General features: G+C 38.3%; 1 protein-coding gene and 1 long non-coding RNA gene across 2 annotated transcripts in view; both read right to left on the reverse strand.

Moving 5' to 3' along the window:
* Positions 1 to 1,091: 1,091 nt before the first annotated feature.
* The window catches only part of LOC110960957 (protein-glutamine gamma-glutamyltransferase 6-like), a 46,983-nt gene continuing 23,454 nt past the window's right edge, over positions 1,092 to 24,620 (reverse strand). The window contains exons 11-15 of the mRNA XM_051948487.1: positions 14,879 to 15,618; positions 5,994 to 6,169; positions 5,712 to 5,875; positions 5,083 to 5,218; positions 1,092 to 1,844 (exon numbers count right to left, since the gene is read on the reverse strand). Of these exons, the coding sequence (XP_051804447.1) occupies positions 5,833 to 5,875; positions 5,994 to 6,169; positions 14,879 to 15,618 (959 nt within the window). The 3' untranslated portion in view covers positions 1,092 to 1,844; positions 5,083 to 5,218; positions 5,712 to 5,832. The remainder of the gene's footprint in view (positions 1,845 to 5,082; positions 5,219 to 5,711; positions 5,876 to 5,993; positions 6,170 to 14,878; positions 15,619 to 24,620) is intronic.
* Positions 19,884 to 21,398, reverse strand: LOC127534101 (uncharacterized). The gene is made up of 3 exons (XR_007942058.1): positions 21,129 to 21,398; positions 20,292 to 20,400; positions 19,884 to 20,132 (listed from the first exon to the last, which is right to left on the reverse strand). It is a non-coding gene; the product is annotated as an uncharacterized LOC127534101 (long non-coding RNA).

The following is a 24,620-nucleotide window of genomic DNA, read 5'->3' on the forward strand; positions in this document are numbered from 1 at the left end:
ACCTCAAAATGGCTGTCCACCAACGTTCACCATCTAACCTGACAGAACTGGAGAGGATCTGCAAGGAAGAATGGCAGAGGATCCCCAAATCCAGGTGTGAAAAACTTGTTGCGTCATTCCCAAGAAGACTCATGGCTGTACTAGCTGAAAAGGGTGCTTCTACTCAATACTGAGCACAGGGTCTGAATACTTCTGACCATGTGATATTTCAGTTTTTCTTTTTAATAAATTTGCAAAAATTTCTACATTTCTGTTTTTTTCTGTCAAGATGGGGTGCTGAGTGTACATTAATGAGAAATAAAATGAACTTTTTGATTTTGGCAAATGGCTGCAATGACACAGAGAGTGAAAAATTTCAAGGCTTCTGAATACTTTCCATACCCACTGTACAGCCATGGCCATAAGTTTGGACACAGCATGACTTACTATGTCTGCTTTGATGTCTATTACAGAACATAACTAATATTTTTTGACAGCACCAGTTTAATTAGTCAACAAATCAACAAGGGATATAATATTATCAATAAATTCCAACAATTGGAACAACTTTGTTCCCAAAACATCATATTAGAAGAAAATAACAAAAAAATGCAGTACTTTCACAACCGAATTTGGTAAGAATAACAAAATGACACCAAACTCTTTTGATGTTTTTTTAAAATATGAAACTTAATATAGTTCTCAGGAGTTGTGTACTGTATTGTAAGTGACAATTTTGTGGTATTTTCTAAGATTCACAAGCGTCATGGTACTTGTGTCCAAACTTATGGCCATGGCTGTATATACATGCATTTGTTAAAAGACTGCTTTTTTAGGGTTAATATGTAACTTAATAATTTTCTATCACCTCTATGGACCCATGCATATGTGCTGCACACTGTCTTGACCGCGAGAGTCGAACTAACAAAATGATTTGAAGGTTTTAGTGTTTTTGGTGGCTTAAGGTCACTTTGGGAACAGTTCACAATCAAGTGGTGGCTTTAATAGTAGTTAATCTTTTACAATCAGACTTCAATCACATATCAGAAGCTACTGTGGTTGATTCCACACCAAAACACCAAACCAGGGTTTATTTAAAATAACCAAGCAGATTACCTGTGAAAGCACCATGACTTTTATTGAGATTTGAGTGAGTTTTTTGAATTTCCTTCATTAAAAATAAATTCAACTTGAAATCCTAAATTGTCAGGAGTGAAGTGTAGACAGCAGTAGTTTTACAGCCTTCTCAGAAACCAGCAAAAAGCAAAAGTACAAAAAAAAAGAAAAACAAAAGAGAGAGAGAGAGACCTTACTGTCTGACAAATGTTATTCTGGGTTAGTTGTGACTTTAAAGGCACAGATGATTGTTTCTCAAACTCTTATTCAGCGCAAATATTCAGCAGATCAGCAAAATATTCAGAAATAAAGCCTCATAAAAGAAGTACATAGACAGTAGCAGTAAATACTGATGCACTGCTGTAATTTTACAGTTGTTGAACATTTTGCTAGCTGTTTTATTGTTTGTTTGTTTTTTCACGTATTTGACCAGCACAGATTTATGTCAGAAATCTATTCAATCCTAAATGATTTCTTAAATGTTGCAATAGTGGTTCTCTAAAACCAACAAAAATATCATTGCATGTAAATAACTGTGAAACAAAGACAATAGTTGCCTCTAGCATTTCACTACTGAGCACATAACTGCGATTCTGAGAATTTATTAGACAACGTTGACAGTGCAGCTGGCCTTGATGTCCCTGAAGGAGTCACAGTCAAAGTCGGCAGTGAGAGTCTTCTCTCCTTTCTTGTAGGGAGCAAAGAAGAACTTCACACGCACCCTGTGGTTCACGTTCAGATCTTGAATCCTGCAGGTAAAACAAATGGTTATAAGAAACTGTTTAGTTAAGGTTTTGTTTCATGGTAAACTCTATATTTTTATTGCAGAGTGTATTATTCGTTATTTACGGAGCCCCTCTGATGACATGGTAAAAAATAAATAAATTGTGGCCACGATATAGCTATAACATGCGCACAAAATACTAATTCGTTCCCACGAAATAGGTATAAGGTGCACACGAAATACTAATTTGTGGCCACAAAATAGATATAACGTGCCCACGAAATACTAATACTATTAATATCATTCCTGGACAGCTGGGTAAGTAAATCGAGCGCACCCTCTCTACAACCTGCAATAATATGTGTACGGGCCTTACCTATGTAATGTTCCTAAAATGAGTGTCTTTTCTTAGCTGTTCTAATCCATATCTTGTTATCCCGCATATAGTAAGTTATTTATTTAGGCCTGTGTTTGATATTTTTGTTGCAACGGGTAGCTTATCTGCTGACGTGTCACCCGATTTACAAACTTTTTATCCTTATTCTGTTTACTACATGTTTTCTTGTTGTGCTAATACAGTGCCTATCATAAGTATTTACTCCCTTTGATGTTTTACCCTTTTATTGCTTTCATAAATCAATCATGGTCAATAAAATTTAGCTTTTTTAACAAAAAAATGTATTGGAAAAACACTTTAATGTCAAAGGGAAAACAGATTTCTATAAAGTAATGTTAATGAAAGAAAATTTTATAAATGAAAATAATTGTTTGCATAATTATTCACCCCCTTTTTAATTTAATGGTCTAATTCCAATAGAGGTCCATCAATTGTTGCCAATAGTCTCACAATTAGTGAAATGAAGATCACCTGAGTGGTGTGGGTGTGTTTCAAGTGATTGAGTTGTAAAACATCTGTGTCTGAAGGGTCCAGAGAGTGGTTGATCAGTATTCCTGGCTACCATTACACCATGAAGACAGAAGAACACTCTAAGCAACTCAGGAAAGGGTTATTGAGAAGTACAATTCAGGGGATGGTTACAAAAAATTTCCAAGGCACTGAACATCCCCCGGAGTTCAATGAAATCAATTATCAAGAAATGGAAGGAATATGGCACTTGTGTGAATCTGCCTAGATCAGGCCGCCCTCGTAAACTGAGTGACTGTGCAAGTAGGAGACCTAGTGAGAGAAGCCACCAAGACTCCTACAACTACTCTGAAGGAGTTACAAGCTTCAGCTGCTGAGATGGAGAGACTGTGCATGTAGCAACTGCTGCCCGGGTTCTTCACCGGTCAAAGCTTTATGGGAGAGTGACAATGAGAAAGCCACTGTTGAAGAAAAGTCATATTACGATCTCGACTAGAGTTTTGCCAAAAAGCACGTGGAAGACTCCATGGTCAAGCGGAAGAAGAGTCTTTGTATGATGAGACCAAAATTGAGCTTTTGGCCATCAGACAGGACATCATGTTTGGCGGAAACCAAACACTGCACATCACCAAAACAACACCATCCCCACTGTGAAGCATGGTGGTGGCAGCATCATGCTGTGGGGATGTTTCTCAGCAAACTGGACCTGGAAGGCTTGTAATGATAGAGGGCAGAATGAATGCTGCAAAATACACTGAAATCCTGGGGGACAATCTTTTTCAGTCTGCAAGAGAACTACGTCTTGGGAGAAGATTTATTTTCCAGCAAGACAATGATTCAAAACATACTGCAAAAGCTACACAGGAATGGTTAAAAAGAAGAACCAGGTAAATGTTCTGGAGTGGCCAAGTCCAAAGCCCAGACCTCAATCCTATAGAGAATTTGTGGCTGTTCATGCCCGATACCCGCGCAACCTGACAGCAGCTTGAACAGTTTTTGCAAAGAAGAATGGAGCAAAATTGCAGTGGGTAGATGTGCAAGACTGATTGAGCCTATCCACACAGACTCACTGCTGTGATTGCAGCCAAAGGTGCATCTACTAAATACTGACTTGAAGGGGGTGAATAATTATGCAAACAATTATTGTCATTTATATAATTTTCTTTCATTAACATTACTTTATAGAAACTGTTTTCACTTTGAAATTAAAGAGTTTTTTCCAATATTATTTTGTTAAAAAGCTAAATTTGTGATTGATTTATGAAAGCAATAAAAGGGTAAAACATCAAAGGGGGTGAATACTTATGATAGGCACTGTATGTAGCCCGTAACTCATTTGTGTCTGTAGGAGCTGCAGCCCTGCACACATAGCAGGACACTTTTCAAGAACAGCTTGAGGGGTGTAGGCATACTACTAAGCGAGGTATGTTTAGCATAAAACGGAGTTTTCTGTGTCACGAAGGCACCCTCTTGTGTTAAATTCTGATCACTGACAGGCTACTGGTTCCCTTGGCAATGTATACAGAGAGCGCTACCGGTAACTGCACGGCTTCGTCCGGTAGCATCATTAAACGCTGCGGTTCATATAGCCTATCTATTCCCTCAGCTGAGAGTCTGACAACATGATGCTACTTTCAGAGGAGATGATCCGTGAAAAAGGCACTTTTTAAGACGATTTCAAGCTGAAACTCTGAGCAGAATGTGGTCCGGACCAGGTTTGTTCTGCAGCATAAGTTAGCAATGGTGATCTAGTCAGGTTAAAACAGAGGCGCCCTTCATGACACGAAAACTCCGGTAAGATATGGACTAGAGCAGCTAAGAAAAGACGCTCATTTAGGAACATCACGTAGCTACGGCCCGTACACATATTATTGCTGGTTGTAGAGAGGTGTGCTCGATTTGCTTACCAGCTGTCCAGGAATGATATTAATGGTATTGTATTTCGTGGGCACGTTATATCTATTGTGTGACCACATTAGTATTTCGTGCGCACACGTTATACCTGTTTCGTGGGAACGAATTAGTATTTCGTGGGGAACGAATTAGTATTTTGTGCGCACGTTATAGCTATATCGTGGCCACAATTTTTTATTTTTTTTTTTAACCATGTCATCAGAGGGGCTCCATAGTTATTTGCATTAGTGGACAATTTAAAAAAAAAATTTCAGTGTTGCAGTCAGTTGTTTGTCAAAGTTTAGTACTTTTTTGGTATCTGTTCAAATGTATCCGAAGCAGAACATGTCAAAATGTGAAGGACCTAAAGTTAAATCAAACCTGAAAAGTCATTATTGTGTTGGCTTTGATCAGATAAGTTGTGGTTTAAACAAAACATTTTAGACAATGTTATTCAGGCAGTGTCATTTATTCTGCTTTGTAAATGAAATCACAATATTCTTACTGGACTTCATCCTCCTCTTTGAAACAGGCCACCTCCAGAGAGTGTTAGAGTGCAGTTTGTCAGAGTTTCATTGATGGGGTTTGTAAAAAACCATTTCCCCACTGGTCAGTGAATTCAGGCTGGCCTGAGCAGGAGCCTGGAACACACACATTTAAACAGTTTATTCCAATGCAACCATTTACAAAACTTCTGCATGTGCAGTTTTCTGAGAGCCTGCAGAAAAACAAGAAAACACCAAGTTATTCTAACAACACGATGAGCCACAGAGTAGACATTTCATGAACTGTAAAATGTGATTCTCTGATGTTTCATTTAGTGACAGCATCAAATACACAGAAATTACGAGACTTTCTTTACTTTGTATTAGTGCTAGTTAACTGTTTCTGCAGGATGACACACTATAAGATGGTAAAGTTATCCATGTTTTTTACAGGTGTGTCACTGTGAGCATGGCTAATGTTAGCATTTAGCTCGATGTACAGCTTCATCGACTCATGTAAAACGTACTTTTGAGTTTTATTCAGAAAGGAGGAATTCACTCAACTAAAGTGGTAGGTATCCTTTGAACAAAGCTGTTTGACAAATGATTTTAGAGACAGATGGAGAGAAAGCTGGAGGTTTTTACTGACAGTGACGGAGAGTGGAGGGTTCAGCAGCACAACATCATGCGTAGCCAGGTATTTGTGTTCTCCGTTCTTTTTGTCCTGTGATCACGACTGAAATCTTCATGCTCTCGCTCTCCACCATGGGTTATGGTAGGTCGAGAACGGAACCAGAATGGGGACGGACAGATCTGGAGGAGACAGGGGAAGTGATGAAGATTCACTGTATCTAGACATGGAGATAGTTTAGGCCACACTCTGAGATGTTTGCTTCTAAAAGCCAACATTTCTCCAGAAGATGGAGTCCACCTTTTCCGGGCAGCAGCATCTCCTTCCTTGTCCTCGGTCAGGATTTTCCAGTTGATCTGCCGTTGTGGTTCATGGCCTGGACGGAGATGTGGGATGGACAGTGGCCTGGCGTCGCTGCTCTTACTCTTCAGCACCAGGTTCAGGTTCACATCCTTACCGTTGATCAGCCTGGACACCTGCAGCAACACACAACGAGGACATGAGACACGAATCTGACATGTAGGGATATCAGTCAGTCAGAAATCTGGGAAATCTGCTTTGTTTGATTCTAACCAGCTGAGTTCCAAGAACATTTCAGCTAATCAAGGACATAATTTATTACACCAAGGACTATTATTTTCTGCTGTTCTGTCAACATTGCCTAGACAAGAGATCATCTAAGTCAAATAAATATTGATACGCTCAAAGGTAGGGTACTGAGAAATAACAAAATAAGCCATGGTGGGCATCTAATGATTCATATTTAGAATCAGCAACTAATGAAAGAAAGATTTGATCAAGGAGCCCCGTCTCCTAAAAAATGTGTACCTATAAAACCAAGCTGCATTCTCAATTACACATGTGGACAAATTGTTGGTACCCCTCAGTTTAAAGAAGGAAAAACCCACAATTCTCACTGAAATCACTTGAACTCACAAAAAGTAACAATAAATAAAATTTATTGAAAATTAAATAATCAAAAACAGCCATTACTTTTGAATTGTTGATTAACATAATTATTTAAAAACAAACTAATGAAACAGGCCTGGACAAAAATGATGGTACCTCTATAAAGATTGAAAACTATTTGACCAGAGTGACATGATTAACTCAGTGTGTCATTTAATTGACATCACAGGTGTTTCCAAACTCATAATCAGTCAGTCTGCCTATTTAAAGGGAGACAAGTAGTCACCCTGCTGTTTGGTGAAAAGGTGTGTACCACACTGAACATGGACAACAGAAAGCGAAGGAGAGAATTGTCCCAGGACATCCGAAAAAAAATTATAGACAAACATCTTAAAGGTAAAGGCTATAAGACCATCTCTAAACAGCTTGAAGTTCCTGTGACAACAGTGGCTCATATTATTCAGAAGTTCAAGACCCACGGGACAGTAGCCAACCTCCCTGGACGTGGCCGCAAGAGGAAAATTGATGACAAATTGAAGAGACGGATCGTTGGAATTGTATCCAAAGAGCCCAGAGCAACCTCCAAAGAAATTAAAGGTGAACTCCAAGGCCAAGGTTACATCAGTGTCAGATCGCACCATTCGTCGTTGTTGAGCCAAAGTGGACTTCATGGGAGACGACCAAGGAGGACACCACTGCTGAAAAAAACTCATAAAAAAGCGAGACTGGAATTTGCAAAAATGCATGTTGACAAGCCACAAAGCTTCTGGGAGAATGTCCTTTGGACAGATGAGACCAAACTGGAGCTTTTGGTAAGGCACATCAAACTCTATGTCATAGACTCAAAAACCAAGCATACGAAGAAAAGAAGACTGTCCCTACGGTGAAACATGGAGGAGGCTCAGTAATGTTTTGGGGCTGCTTTGGCTGCATCTGGTACAGGGTGTCTTGAAAGTGTGGCAAGGTACGATGAAATCTGAAGACTATCAAGGCATTCTGGAGAGAATGTGCTGCCTAGTGTCAGAAAGCTTGGTCTCAGTCGCAGGTCATGGGTCTTCCAACAGGACAACGATCCAAAACACACAGCCAAAAACACCCAAGAATGGCTGAGAGAAAAGCGTTGGACTATTCTAAAGTGGCCTTCTATGAGCCCAATCTGAATCCCATTGAACATATGTGGAAGGAGCTGAAACATGCCATTTGGAGAAGACACCCATCAAACCTGAGACAACTGGAGCTGTTTGCTCATGAGGAGTGGGCCCAAAATACCTGTTGACAGCTGCAGAACGCTCATTGACAAATACAGAAAATCATTTAATTGCAGTGATTGCCTCAAAAGGTTGTGCAACAAAATATTAAGTTATGGGTACCATCATTTTTGTCCAGCCCTAATTTCATTAGTTTGTTTTTTAAATAATTATGTTAATCAACAATTCAAAGTGATGGCTGATTTGATTATTTAATTTTCAATAAATTTTTATTTATTGTTTCTTTTGTGAGTTTAAAGTGATTTCAGTGAGAATTGTGGGTTTTTCCTTCCTTAACTGAGGGGTACCAACAATTTTGTTCCACGTGTGTATGCTTCCATCAAATGCTACTCAGCAACGAGGAGGCTTCCTAAGTAGTATCTAAGATAGGGAAGCATATTTTTCTAATCAACATACACTGCTGTTCAAAAGTTGGGGTCACCCAGGACAATTTCATGTTTTCCATGAAAACTCACACTTTTTTAAAAATACTTTTTCTTGAACTTTTTCAAAATCACAACAGTCCAGTACAGTACTTACAGATCACCTGAGGAATGCAGCAAAATAGTAACACATCCACCATTTCAAGAGTCCATTTTAGAGTGTGTCAAGTAAGTAAGTGTCAAGACTTTTCCAAACTTTACCATAAAAAGGTCCTTCTGTCCATTAATACAAAACCTAAGTCTCTCCAATGAATATAGTCTGACAACAAAGACTTCCATAAATGTTTTGAGGGAGGTTCAGCTCCGACCCATTTAGTCAAAACTGTACAATGCACTTATGTGCTCTTCATGATTCAGGGATATATCCCAATGGACATAACATTGGGTTATTGGTGTTTAATAATCAAACTAATCTCATCACAAACAGTTTGCCAAAAACACTGAATCTTATCACATTCCCAGAGGCAGTGGAATCTTGTCTCTAACACAGCTTTACATTTTGGGCAGTCTGGAGAAGCCCCTGTTGTATATTTGCATATAATATATATATATATACATATCAGGAGATATGTATACATTTTGTAGGATGTTGTATTGCATTTCTCTAAATCTGTTACATATGGATATTTTCAAAGGTACACGTAAAATTTCCTCCCATGTTCCAGTGTCTATTGTCGTTTCAGCTCAGTCTCCCATAACTTCCTAAGAAATGATAGTCTATCCATATTCAGTTGTTGTAGTCTGGAGTAAACTTAGAGACAAAGTGACCCTGTTTAAGGCTATCTAAGAGAGTCCTTTCTAATAGGTTAAAGTCATCTGGAAAATTAAGGGTATCCATTTCAGTGTGTACATAATGTCTGACCTGAAGGTGTTGTAAATTCTTTTGTATGCAGTTTGTAAGGATGCAAATGTTTTACATTTTCCCCATCCCAAGGTCATAAAACGTCAATTCCTGCTTCATACCAGTTCTGAAGTTAGATCCAGTGCTCTCTCTGCTTACATAAATCAGGGTTGTCCATCATTGTTGTTAGACAACTCAATCTATGTTTAGACCTGAATAATTTCCGAAAAGAATGCCACGTACTACCCACAATTGTAATTAAAAGTTTTCTTTTGCCATAATTGGTACTTCACCTCTGCACTTATCAAGTAAATTCACAGGTGAGTATGGTTTGGAGAAAGTTGCTTCAATCTCAACCAAAGTGGCTTTGGATGAACAGTCGCCCATATTGAAATAATTCTGGCTTGCATTAAGTTTATATAATTGGGAATATTGGGGAGACCCCATCCTCCCAGTTCTTTTGGTAGCTGTAAGAAATATCATTTAATTTTAGGTTTTTCTGCCTGCCCATATAAAGTCAGAGAGAGCTTTGTTTATATCTTTAATGTTGTTACCCTTCAAAGATATGAAGAAGCATGAATAGAGGATAAATGATTTTGGGAAGAATTATCATCTTAATAAGGTTGATTTGCCAAGAAAGGATACAGGAAGCTTTTTCCAACTTGACATCTTTTCCTAATGTGTTTTACCATGGGGTAACATTTACAGCATAAAGTTGATTTAATTTAGGTGTTATCTTAACCCCCAGATATATAAATCCATCTGATGCCCAGCGGAAAGGGTTTTATAAAGTCAGATTAATTTGTACACTGGAAGCAAGATACATAATTTCGGGATTTTGTAAAATCCAGAATCTGACAAAGTCTTTCACACAATTGATTAGTGCAGGTACTGGAGTTTGGCCGGTCGGTTAATGTCAGGAGGATATCATCCGCATATAATAAAATTTTGTGCTCTGTTGTTCCTATCGCCGTCCCTTTGATACTGGGGGTTTGTCGGACTGCTATTGCTAATGGCTCTATAGAAATAGAAAAACAACAGAGGTGATAGTGGTGATCCTTGAGCTGTACCTCTCTTAAGTTGAAATTGAGCAGAAATTAGGCCATTTGTTAAGACTGAGGCAATGGGCATTTTGTATAAAAGCCGCACACACCAAACAAAATCAGTTTGAAAGCCAAATCTTCTCAAAACTTCGAACATGTATTTCTGTTCAATATGGTCGAAAGCTTTTTCTGCCTCCATCACTACTATAGAACTTGGGGTTTGATGGAAATTAAGGTAGTGAATAACATCAATTAAGTGTCTTGTGTTGTCTGATGAGGTATGGCCCCTTATAAACCCTGTTTGGTCTGCACTGACTAAATCAGTGAGCACTCTTCCTAGTCAATTAGCCATTATTTTAGAGAGTATTTTAACATCCACTCCCAATAAACTGATTGGGCGATAAGATGCACACTGTTCTGGGTCTTTCCCTTTTTTAAGGATGACTATAATGTGAGCTAAGTACATAGATTTTGGGAGTTCACCTTCTTTGAAGGATTTATTGAACACACGTTGAAGTAATTTATTAATTTTACTTTTCAACTTTTTATAAGACTGTACACAAAATCCATCAGTCCCAGGACTTTTATCTTTATTTTTAATTTTTTTCCAGGGTTACAGGGGCATGATCTGAAAGGGCAATGGGCCCTATGTTGGATTGCTCTACTAAGTGGACTAGGTGTTCCGAAACAAGTATATAGTCAATTCGTGATAATGATAAGTGAGATGAAGAATATAATGTATAGTTTTTATTATTAGGATTCATGTATCTCCAACCATCTAACAGGTTAAATACTTTGAGAAAATTTTGTAGTGCTCTACCAGCTTTTGACTGATCTCTGTGAGGAGGATCTCTGTCTAAAGAGGGGGAAAGATAGCAATTAAAATCGCCTCCAGTTATCATATTTGCACAATCCATTTCAACAATCTTGTTGAGTAGGAAGGCTAAAAAAATGTCATCATAAACATTTGGAGCATCAACATTTCCCAACAACACCAATTCTCCTGACAGCTCTCCCTTTACCAGAACTATCCTTCCATCTGTATCTTTGTAAATGTCTTGGGCTGTAAATGGCAGCAGTTTATGGACTAATATGATGGCTCCCCTTGTATTTGAAGAGGAGGATGTAAAATATATCTGTCCAACCCATTCCCTGAGATATTTTTTATGCTCCTCCTCATTCAAATGGATTTGTTGGAGGAATACAACCTGTACCTTCTCCTTTTTGAGATAGTTTAAAATAGCTTTCCTCTTAATGACATTATTAGAGCCCTTGATATTACAAGTACAAAACTTAATACTTAAAGTAATGTGATTCTATATTACGCTGCATAATCCCCATTGCCTTATGTAGTAATCTGCATGTAGTTCAGTCTAAACAAGAAAGATGAAAACAAGAACAGATTCCTTACCCTAGGGTTAGGGTTAGGGTTAGGGTTAGGGTTCCTGTCTTCTCTTTACAATCTCCGCAGAAAAGTCTTGGAAAAAGGACACGGGTTGACCATCCACCATAACTCTTCCCTTGGTCCTGGCTTCTCGTAGAATCCCTTGTCTGTCTGTGTAGTCATGGAGTCTCACCAGGGTCGCACGGGGCTGTGTCGGTGGATCCCACTGGAGGCCGCACGCGGTGCGCTCGTTCTATCTTCAGCTGCTCTCCCTGCATGTCCATGTTCAAGACCTCAGACATCCACTTCCCAAAAAACACAGGTGGATTCTTGCCTTCAGTGCCCTCCTTTAGTCCGACAATTATGACGTCGACTCTGGTTTTCGTAGTTCTCCAGTTTTTCCAGAGCTTTTTTCAGGACCGACTCCACCGAGTCGAGTCGCGGTGCACTGGCTGCTGCATTATCTTCTAAGTCGGACACCCTTTGTTCCACCGACCCTCGTCTGTCTACTAGTTTGTCTAGCTTTCTGACATTTCTGTGAATGGGTTTCAGAATGTTAGCGAGTTTAGTGTCCAGCATCTCTCAATATTTCGCATCACCTGTTGCAAACTGCAGGCTTACTTGTTGTTCCTAGAATTTCTAAAAGTAGAATGGGAGGCAGAGCCTTCAGTTATCAGGCGCCTCTCCTGTGGAACCTGCTCCCAGTTTGGGTTCGGGAGGCAGACACCCTCTCTATTTTTAAGACCAGGCTTAAAGCGTTCCTTTTTGACAAATCTTATAGTTGGGGCTGACTGGGTGACCCACAGAGGTTCGGCTTGTGTCTTCATTGTACAGCTGACCCCCTCTTGGACGTCCCTTCGTTCTGCCCCTAGTCATGCTGCTATAGGCCTAGGCTGCTGGGGGACTTTTCTTGACGCACTGAGCCCTTCTCTATCTACCTTTACATTTAATATGTATACCGTTATTGCAGTACATTCACTCTGTTTCCCCCTGTGCTATTTCTCCGAGTGTCCCTGGTCCCAGAGCTGGATGCTTCAGATCTGCGGTTGATGTTCCACCAGCTGGTCCAGTCTCCACCATGTCCACTGTGGGATGCTGCTACTGACCTTCCTCCAGCCCTCTGCTTCCAATTCCCTTTTTCCACCAGTCAACTCTGCATCGCCTTCACTATACTGTTATGCTAACTTACATACTGTTTGAATTTTACTGCTAGCTATATAAGGAGTATGTTTAATGTCAGAGCCGTACATCATAAGAGTAAACTATGAGTCAGTTTTCAATGTTAGCTTATACTTTGTCTGTGTCACATATCCTGTCATGCATGTATCCAAATGTGTGTTGTGTTTTCCTTGCTTTCCCACCCCTCCCTCTTCTCCCATCCCTCCCCTTGCCCTCTTCTGTCCTTCTCAACCCGCCCGGCCAGCAGGCAGATGGGTCCCCTATTTAGAGCCGGGTTTTGCTCGAGGTTTCTTCCCTGTTAAAAGGGTGTTTTCCTTGCCACTGTCGCCTTTGGGCTTGCTCTGGGGGTCAGGCATATGGGTTCTGTAAAGCGTCTTGAGACGATTTGACTGTAATTGACGCTATATAAATAAAATTGAATTGAAAAATTGAATTGTTGGACCACTGTACTATCGCTAGTGGGGCTGACGGATCCAAGCTCTTCTTCGTTAGCTAGCTCTGGCACTAGCTCTGCCTCATCTTCTGGGTTAGCTAGCGCTTCGTTAGCCGCCGGCTTGTTGTTCTTTTTCCGATTGTCTCTGTTCTTCGTCATAATTAAAAAGTTATCCAGTGACATGTCCAATGGTTGTATATGTTTTGGCCATAGTTCAACCATGTTTTAAACAACGGACCAAACTGAGAAACACTGTTTTTAGTTAAATCCAGCGAGGAGACTGACAGCAGCACGTCTGTTCTCCTCGGTGCATCACGTGACCCCTGAAAACTCACACTTTTATTCATGTGCTAACATAAATGCACAAGGGTTTCTAATCATCAATTAGCCTTTCAACACCCAATGTAGCATTAGAGCACAGGAGTGATGGTTGCTGGAAATGTTCCTCTGTACTCCTGTGGAGATATTCCATTAAAAATCAGACATTTCCAACTGGAATAGTCATTTACCACATTAACTATGTCTAGACTGTATTTCTGATTAATTTAATGTTATCTTCATTGGGAAAAAATGCTTTTCTTGATAAAATAAGTGTTATTTCAGCTTGCTTAGTATTACTTTTAGCAGTTATAGTATTTATATTCTGGTGCTTTTCCTATTAGGAACTGCATCTTTTTTTCACATCACCTTAATTTTGTTTTTTGTGAGCAATTTCTGTACAAGAATTTCTTGGGGATTAATAAAGGTTGATCTCACCTCACTGTATTGCTTTATAGTCATATATTAGACTCATCACCCTTATACTCCAGACACATGGTTAAAAGTATGTATTTTACCAAACACTGACACTGTACCAAACCAAACCATATATATATAATACCTAAGCCTAACCATAAAGGGAAAGAAAATGAAACTCTACAAATAACAGTTCCACAGAGGAGATGAACCTAAATCTCCTGGTTAAAAGTCTTGTAATGGACTTATTACACCACTACCACTCCTCCAGACTGCTAACAGGGGTTTTGTGGCTCCTAAAAAAGTAAATGTTTCTTTCTACGCCATACTGTTACATCACTGGGAGAATTTTTGCTTACAACCCAACTGAGAGTACAGTTTAGTTCAAAAGTAGCATGATTTTTGGGAGACAAGTTTGAATAAAACCATTTTATACACTTGCCAAATCAACACCTAAAACCAAAATTGTGCAAGTGAATGGTTTTAAGGGTCATCTGCTGTCTGTGGGGCTCCAGATGAAACTTTAAATTAAATAAGTACATGACAATCCTGCTGTATGCTACATCATCGGCCAGGAAAGATGCAGATAAACAATTGATAAATAGTGGATATTTTGTTTACACAGGGATATTGTACAAATCTGTGAGTAACGAACACAATTTACATCACAGCTTCTTGAGACTTTTTCATGATTCTTTCAGGCGGGTGATGTAAGTTTTGATTTCTTTGTTGGTTCTGTCTTCTGTTTTGGTAGCACGTGAAGGATGTGTCAAAGCAGAGATGCTGCAGTTCATGCTTTGTGTTTTAAACCTACTGGGCCCCAGGGACACCTCAAATTTGAATTAAAGTGACATTTAAGAATGGTAGGCAGAAAATTGTTACAAAAAACCCCACAAAATTAGCAAACACTATGATTAATGACATCCTGATATCTCTTAAAAGAAAGGGAAACTGTAGTGGCTGCAACGTACCTCTTCAAATCGAATAGTCACTGGTGATGGAGGTTGTGGGGTGGCTTCCCCCTCCGTTCCTCCACTTCCAGCTCCCCCGTCGGTTCCTCCACTTCCAACTCCCCCGTCGGTTCCTGCACTTCCAGCTCCCCCGTCGGTTCCTCCACTTCCAGCTCCCCCGTCGGTTCCTGCACTTCCAGCTCCCCCGTCGGTTCCTCCACTTCCAGCTCCCCCGTCGGTTCCTCCACTTCCAGCTCCCCCGTCGGTTCCTCCACTTCCAGCTCCCCCGTCGGTTCCTGCACTTCCAGCTCCCCCGTCGGTTCCTCCACTTCCAGCTCCCCCGTCGGTTCCTCCACTTCCAGCTCCCCCGTCGGTTCCTCCACTTCCAGCTCCCCCGTCGGTTCCTCCACTTCCAACTCCCCCGTCGGTTCCTGCACTTCCAGCTCCCCCGTCGGTTCCTGCACTTCCAGCTCCCCCGTCGGTTCCTCCACTTCCAGCTCCCCCGTCGGTTCCTGCACTTCCAGCTCCCCCGTCGGTTCCTCCACTTCCAGCTCCCCCGTCGGTTCCTCCACTTCCAGCTCCCCCGTCGGTTCCTGCACTTCCAGCTCCCCCGTCGGTTCCTCCACTTCCAGCTCCCCCGTCGGTTCCTCCACTTCCAACTCCCCCGTCGGTTCCTGCACTTCCAGCTCCCCCGTCGGTTCCTCCACTTCCAACTCCCCCGTCGATGGCAAATGTATAGAACATCCTCTCGCTGTATGACCCTGGAAGGTGGGTAATTTAGATTAATGTTATTACCTTAAGTGTGTATCAATGTGACTTCATGGTCCTGGACCTGAAGGATTACCCCTCTGCTGTCCTGGACTATAAACTGTCCTGGACTATAGCATTTTTGCACTGAGGCTGTACTGCCTACCAAAACCATCAGGGTGCTCCGAAATCAGAAGCCCTGATTTAATGGAAATGTACCGTCGCTGCTCAAAGCCAGGGACGTCGCCGACAGGTCAGTGAACCAGCTGAACTACAAAACTGCTAGAAAAAATTGTCAAAGAGCATCAGAGAAGCTTAGGGCAAATATAGGCTGCAAATAGAGGGGCACTTTGAGAACAATGGCACCATGTGGCAGGGTATTAAAACCCCAACTAACTGCAAAACAGCAACATACAGGTCAGTCAGGACATATCTCCCCAACACCCTGAACCTCTTCTTTGCTCGCTTCGACAAGCTGTTTGTGAACCTTTTTACCAATGTTTCCATCAGAGGATCCTCTCAGTCTGTGTCCTCATAGTTCTAAACAATACATTTGACTTGCACAGATCATCTCGAGCTGTTGTTATTCCTGGAGATTTTATCACATCCAGTAAATTTCATCTATTTCAAGCCTAAACTGCAAACATTTGTCAGAACATTACTTAAAGATGCACTTACTCCTGTAGATTATATATATATATATATATATATATATATATATATATATATATATATATGCATATGTATATATATATGAGTGTGTTAGAATGAATGAGAATAAGAAGAACTTTATTGTCATTACACACTTTCATATACAACGAAACTAGTTCTCTTGAAATCTACCCGGGGCTATCTCAAGAGTAAAGTGTACAGGACTTGACCAAGAACTCTGGATGAGTTAAAACAGAGAATTCAGGATGAAATTCACAGTATCCCAGCTGAGATATTGCAGCGGTCAATGAGGAATCTCAACAACAGATTTCAGGAATGCATTCGTACAGGAGGACGCCATCTACAGGAAGTAATTTTAAAAAAATGAAAATTCCATCATTTCTTAAATGGCATGTTTTAAGGTTTCAATTACTATGAAAAAATAATTTTCTTCCTTCACTCTTGGTTTTATTGGATTGTTAAAAAGTTCCCGTTTTTTTGTGTCATCTGTGCGTATATATATACAGTGCCTTGTGAAAGTATTCGGCCCCCTTGAACTTTTCAACCTTTCGCCACATTTCAGGCTTCAAACATAAAGATATAAAATTTTAATTTTTTGTCAAGAATCAACAACAATTGGGACACAATCGTGAAGTGGAATGAAATTTATTGGATATTTTATACTTTTTTTAACAAATAAAAAACTGAAAAGTGGGGTGTGCAATATTATTCAGCCCCTTTACTTTCAGTGCAGCAAACTCACTCCAGAAGTTCAGTGAGGATCTCTGAATGATCCAATGTTGTCCTAAATGACTGATGATGATAAATAGAATCCACCTGTGTGTAATCAAGTCTCCGTATAAATTCACCTGCTCTGTGATAGTCTCAGGGTTCTGTTTAAAGTGCAGAGAGCATCATGAAGACCAAGGAACACACCAGGCAGGTCCAAGATACTGTTGTGGAGAAGTTTAAAGCCGGATTTGGATACAAAAAGATTTCCCAAGCTTTAAACATCTCAAGGAGCACTGTGCAAGCAATCATATTGAAATGGAAGGAGTATCAGACCACTGCAAATCTACCAAGACCCGGCCGTCCCTCTAAACTTTCACCTCCAACAAGGAGAAGACTGATCAGAGATGCAGCCAAGAGGCCCATGATCACTCTGGATGAACTGCAGAGATCTACAGCTGAGGTGGGAGAGTCTGTCCATAGGACAACAATCAGTCCTACACTGCACAAATCTGGCCTTTATGGAAGAGTGGCAAGAAGAAAGCCATTTCTCAAAGATATCCATAAAAAGTCTTGTTTAAAGTTTGCCACAAGCCACCTGGGAGACACACCAAACATGTGGAAGAACGTGCTCTGGTCAGATGAAACCAAAACTGAACTTTTTGGCCACAATGCAAAACGATATGTTTGGCGTAAAAGCAACACAGCTCATCACCCTGAACACACCATCCCCACTGTCAAACATGGTGGTGGCAGCCTCATGGTTTGGGCCTGCTTTTCTTCAGCAGGGACAGGGAAGATGGTTAAAATTGATGGAAGATGAATGGAGCCAAATACAGGAGCATTCTGGAAGAAAACCTGTTGGACTCTGCAAAAGACCTGAGACTGGGACGGAGATTTATCTTCCAACAGGACAATGATCCAAAACATAAAGCCAAATCTACAATGGAATGGTTGACAAATAAACGTATCCAGGTGTTAGAATGGCCAAGTCAAAGTCCAGACCTGAATCCAATCGAGAATCTGTGGGCAGAGCTGAAGACTGCTGTTCACAAACGCTCTCCATCCAACCTCACTGAGCTCGAGCTGTTTTGCAAGGAAGAATGGGCAAGAATTTCAGTCTCTCGATGTGCAAAACTGATAGACATACCCCAAGCGACTTGCAGCTGTAATTGCAGCAAAAGGTGGCACTACAAAGTATTAATGCAAGGGGACCGAATAATATTGCATGCCCCACTTTTCAGGTTTTTATTTGTTAAAAAAGTTTAAAATATCCAATAAATTTCGTTCCACTTCACGATTGTGTCCCACTTGTTGTTGATTCTTGACAAAAAATTAAAATTTTATATCTTTATGTTTGAAGCCTGAAATGTGACGAAAGGTTGAAAAGTTCAAGGGGGCCGAATACTTTCACAAGGCACTGTATATAGATTTATATATATATGTATATATATATATATATATATATATATATATATATATATATATATATACATACATATGGCATGCCGTTTAGGAAATTATATATATAATGAAACTTGATATATATATAATGAAACTCGATATATATATAATGAAACTTGATATATATATAATGAAAATTGATATATATATAATGAAACTTGATATATATATATAATGAAACTTGATATATATATAATGAAACTTGATATATATATATATAATGAAAGTTGATATATATATAATGAAAGTTGATATATATATATAATGAAAGTTGATATATATATATATAATGAAAGTCGATATATATATAATGAAACTTGATATATATATAATGAAAATTGATATATATATAATGAAAGTTGATACAGTATATATATATATAATGAAAATTGATATATATATAATGAAACTTGATATATATATATAATGAAAGTTGATATATATATAATGAAACTTGATATATATATAATGAAAGTCGGAATATAGAATGTTCAGATTTTCATTCCATCTATTCAAAGTTTCATTCCATATATTCAGACTTTTTCCTACTGAGCCCTGGAAGGACATGGCAAACAAAAACAGGAACCTTATTGGACATTTGCTCTTCAGATGAGCTCTTCTGTGATTATCTATCTGTCTTCATGGTTGTCACAGGGAACGGCGACTACGTTTGAGAAAACAGGTAATTTTTAGAGATGTTTTGATTCTGAACACTGAACGTGTTAGCATTAGCTTAGCTACTTAGCTTCGACTACATTTGCATCCCTACATAGCTTAAAGGTTAAACACATGCACCATATGTTGATGATAATGATAATATCTATGTTTATCTTTATAGCTGGTCTTAAGGCTAATTACGAGGCAGAGGTCAGCTGCTGCCTGGACACATCCATGATCACGCCACTGGTGGGACACAATTGTACTGGATTTCAGCTGAAGGCTGCTGTTCTGTCCAAACTGAGACATTTTTATTGTGACATACCCTCCACTGTTGTTAGCTTTTGATTCAATAATTTTTTTTGAGATGAGGAAATCACTATTGCATGTTTCTAGTTAAATACCCTACTTTTATGATATATCACTACAGCGTGCACTTTTTATATTTTCCATCAATTTCACCCAAAAGTTGAATAACTACTTGTGAGCAGTGTATGTAGACACATAATAGAAGCACATTTCAATAATATGTCTGCTGCAGTAGTGCAGTTTATCTACCTAGATTGGTGTAACAGTAAAAAAAACAACAATATATGCTACTGATGTTTCTGACTAAAATCTGCTTGAAAAGCACAACTGCTTATCTGTCAAAATGTGTGTAACAAAAGTGTGCACTGAACACTGAATAAAGTCTCTGTAGATTATAGACAAAATTTGCATCTCTCATCACAAATTTCTGTTCATTCATCCAAAGTGCATGAGTAAAATACAAAACAGGTGAAGTACTAAAAAAGATTTATTTTCTAGAAAAGCCAATAGTCAACAATGCAGTTTAATTCTGGGACAGTTGCTCCAGCACCGACACCATGCGTCCCATCAGTGCAACCAAGGTTTTCATTCATCTTCTGGATGTTCTGGAGAATGGCAGAGGTCACGTCTTGGTGTCTTCCAATCTGTTCCAAGAAACGTTCCTCTGACCTCTCCAGATACTGCAGAGGATCCACAGCAGCTTCCTGGTTCCCTTTTCCTGCATAAAAGCACCAAAAAGTACGAGTTGTCAGTAATTATTTTCTATTTTCATAAACACAGTTAACTTAAAGTAAATGTTCTATTTTGTGATTTTAGGATGGGTCAAAAGATAACATACTGATCATGTTGATGTCTGCATAGTCTAAACAGATCTTACTTGATTTGGTCTGTAGAGAGGAGGACGGCGTGGAGGAGCTGCAAGACGGAACCAGTAAGCTGCAGACTAGTGCTCCTGGTAACTGGACCTCATCATCCAAGGCCGACAACTAAATAAAATGAACAAGACATGCTGTTGATAGCATCTGTAATACAAATGATTTTATCCATTAACTGATTTATTGCTTTGTCCATACAATGTTAGAAAGTCTTACAAATAATACCTGTAATAATTTCCAACAGTGATAAATGCCTTGTTTTATTTTACAACAAAAAACACCAAAAGCATCTGTGTATAAGAAATCAGTGCATTGGATTTCCACATCTGCAAAGCTAGAAAATCACACATCAGAATTTCACCTTGAAATTATGAAAATAGCTGCAGATTACCAGTACTCTTTACTTCATTGTGTTAACTTGATCATTTCAATCAGTTTTTTAGACTTGTATTACTGATACGAAACATAATCAACACATAAATTAAAATGTGTTCGCAAAGAGTTCACTGGTTCTTCAAGGGAAATTTCAATGATAACCATATAGTTCAGTAATATGATTAATGGGTCATTGTGTAACAGCGTGGGAGGTTCTGAATACAGGTCTTGGACTGAAATATTGCTGCTGCTTTCCTCCGGTTTTATAAGGAGTTGTTTCATAGCTTGTTAGCTTACCAGCGGCTAACTGGCTGGCAAACAATAGTTGAACGCCAACCTCTAATCACTGATCCGGTGTCCGGACCGCGTTAGCTGGCGGAACGTTCATAATACTGATGTGGGACTGTTGTAGCTAGCGTATTCATAGTAGGATAACAGCAGGATGTTGGAGAAATAAAACTTACCATTATCAGGATCGCTGGTCTGCATGGCAGACTCTTAGCGCATCGCACTGCTTGAATGTCTGTGTGTTTCAGGCCGATTTTAAAATAAAACTCAATAAAATTCTCGTCCGGGTGAGTGTCCTTCGTTGTCGCTTCGCCATACGGACATGTCCCTTCCGGGGCTCGGTAGGAAAAAAAGATTTGATATATATATAATGAAAGTTGATATATATATATAATGAAAGTCGATATATATATAATGAAACTTGATATATATATAATGAAAGTTGATATATATATAATGAAAGTCGATATATATATATATAATGAAAGTCGAGATATATATATAATGAAAGTTGATATATATATAATGAAAGTCGATATATATATAATGAAAGTTGATATATATATAATGAAAGTTGATATATATATATATATATATCAACTTTCATTATATATATATCAAGTTTCATTATATATATATCAAGTTTCATTATATATATATCGACTTTCATTATATATATATCAACTTTCATTATATATATATCAAGTTTCATTATATATATATCGACTTTCATTATATATATATCAAGTTTCATTATATATATATATCAAGTTTCATTATATATATATCAAGTTTCATTATATATATATCGACTTTCATTATATATATATCAAGTTTCATTATATATATATCGACTTTCATTATATATATAATTTCCTAAACGGCATGCCATACATACATATACCTATATATATATACATACATACATACACACACACACATATATATATATATATATGGCATGCCATTTAGGAAATTATATATATGATGAAAGTACGAATATATTGAATCAAAGTCTATATATTGAATGAAAGTACGAATATATTGAATGATAGTCGATATATATTGAATGAAAGTTAACATATATATAATGAAAGTTGATATATATTGAATGCAAGTCGGAATATATATAATGTTCAGACTCATTCCATATATTCTGATATTTTCCTACCAGTGTTGCCAACTTAGCGACTTTCTCGCTAAATCTAGCGACTTTTCAAAGCTCCGAGCGACTTTTTTTGTAAAAGCGACTTTTTCTGCCGTTTTGGAGACTGATAGGAAAACTCGGCTCATTCTGCAGTTACTGTTTTCAACAAGCAGCAGGTGAACACATTAATGAACTAACATTACAACATTACTAACATTAATGAACTGACTAATGAACACATTAGTCAGTTTTCTGATATATTGATTATATTGATACTTTTATCTATTATAGCCTATATATATGTGAACGATGTTGATCTATGATTTATATAAATTCATTTTCTCTGATATATAACTTCTATCTATTGTTTTATATAGAAATATATGTTCATTAGAAATATATGTTCATTAGTCAGTATTTTGTTTATATATGTATATATAGCGTAATCATATATTGTCTCTTCAAATTATTAAAATAATTGACTTTACTGCCATTATCTGCTTCTCTAACATATATTAGTGTGTGTGTGTGTTTACAGTGTTTGCAAAATACCTGTCTACAGTCAAGCTTAATATCAGAATATTCTATTACCTATTATTATTATTATTATCTATTATTCCTGCTATGAATATTAAAATACGCCAAACCATTTGTCCTGTATCATAGCTACATGTATGACGTTTGCAGCAAAAAAATAAAAATAAAAACCGCTTGAAAATCAGTTTATTATTCAGAGTTAAGATGGATTAAATGTGCTGTCAAACAGCGCTGAGTGGAGCGGGTGACCGGACCAAGATGGCGGCCCCACCGCTCGTCAGCCCCAATAGGCAGTAGCGGTCGATGCGGCGTCTACTCTTTATTATGTCTATGGCAGTCACAAGCGAAACAGTGCAGTCACAACCGAAACACTGGGTGTTTTGTAAAAAATAAAAGATATTGAGTCATCAACTAAGATTTTATGATGACTATTCGTTAAATGTATGTTCAATTTCATAACTCACTCTGAGATCATCAGTGGAATTCATTTTACAAGAAAAGATTGGAATTTGATTTTGATGAGTCTTAGAAATTCAACTTTAAAAATGTTTAAAATGTCACTTTTATAGATTTTGTTGTAAAACCCTTCAAGAAAATTTGTAAAAATATACTTTAGAGGGGGCATGGAAGTACAATATGAACAGATTAAAAAAAAAAAACTTTTATTGCAGTGTGTTGCTATGTTTTGGTTGTGACACATTTTGGGAGCGGAAAAAACATTTCAACAACAGGCAGAAATTAAAATATGAATATTGACTGCACTATACAAGATATATGTACCTTAGATATGGTACAACATATGTATGGCCAAAGTTTTAGGAAAAAAAAAACACTTAAAAAAATTTCCAACCCTGCACTTTGGACAAATTCGGTAGAATGGCCCATGTTTAGATATACAGATATATCGACTTTCATTCAATATATATCGACTTTCATTCCATATATTCATACTTTCATTTAATATATATCGACTTTCATTCAATATATTCGTACTTTCATCATATATATAATTTCCTAAACAGCATGCCATATATATATATATATATATATATATATATATATATATACACACGTGGACAAAATTGTTGGTACCCCTCAGTTAAAGAAGGAAAAACCCACAATTCTCACTGAAATCACTTGAAACTCACAAAAGTAACAATAAATAAAAATTTATTGAAAATTAAATAATCAAAATCAGCCATCACTTTTGAATTGTTGATTAACATAATTATTTAAAAAAACAAACTAATGAAACAGGGCTGGACAAAAATGATGGTACCCATAACTTAATATTTTGTTGCACAACCTTTTGAGGCAATCACTGCAATTAAACGATTTCTGTATTTGTCAATGAGCGTTCTGCAGCTGTCAACAGGTATTTTGGCCCACTCCTCATGAGCAAACAGCTCCAGTTGTCTCAGGTTTGATGGGTGTCTTCTCCAAATGGCATGTTTCAGCTCCTTCCACATATGTTCAATGGGATTCAGATCTGGGCTCATAGAAGGCCACTTTAGAATAGTCCAACGCTTTTCTCTCAGCCATTCTTGGGTGTTTTTGGCTGTGTGTTTTGGATCGTTGTCCTGTTGGAAGACCCATGACCTGCGACTGAGACCAAGCTTTCTGACACGAGGCAGCACATTTCTCTCCAGAATGCCTTGATAGTCTTCAGATTTCATCGTACCTTGCACACTTTCAAGACACCCTGTGCCAGATGCAGCAAAGCAGCCCCAAAACATTACTGAGCCTCCTCCATGTTTCACCGTAGGGACAGTGTTCTTTTCTTCGTATGCTTGGTTTTTGAGTCTATGAACATAGAGTTGATGTGCCTTACCAAAAAGCTCCAGTTTGGTCTCATCTGTCCAAAGGACATTCTCCCAGAAGCTTTGTGGCTTGTCAACATGCATTTTTGCAAATTCCAGTCTGGCTTTTTTATGAGTTTTTTTCAGCAGTGGTGTCCTCCTTGGTCGTCTCCCATGAAGTCCAC

The sequence above is a fragment of the Acanthochromis polyacanthus genome, chromosome 5 (genome assembly GCF_021347895.1).
Source record: "Acanthochromis polyacanthus isolate Apoly-LR-REF ecotype Palm Island chromosome 5, KAUST_Apoly_ChrSc, whole genome shotgun sequence".
NCBI lineage: Eukaryota > Metazoa > Chordata > Actinopteri > Pomacentridae > Acanthochromis > Acanthochromis polyacanthus.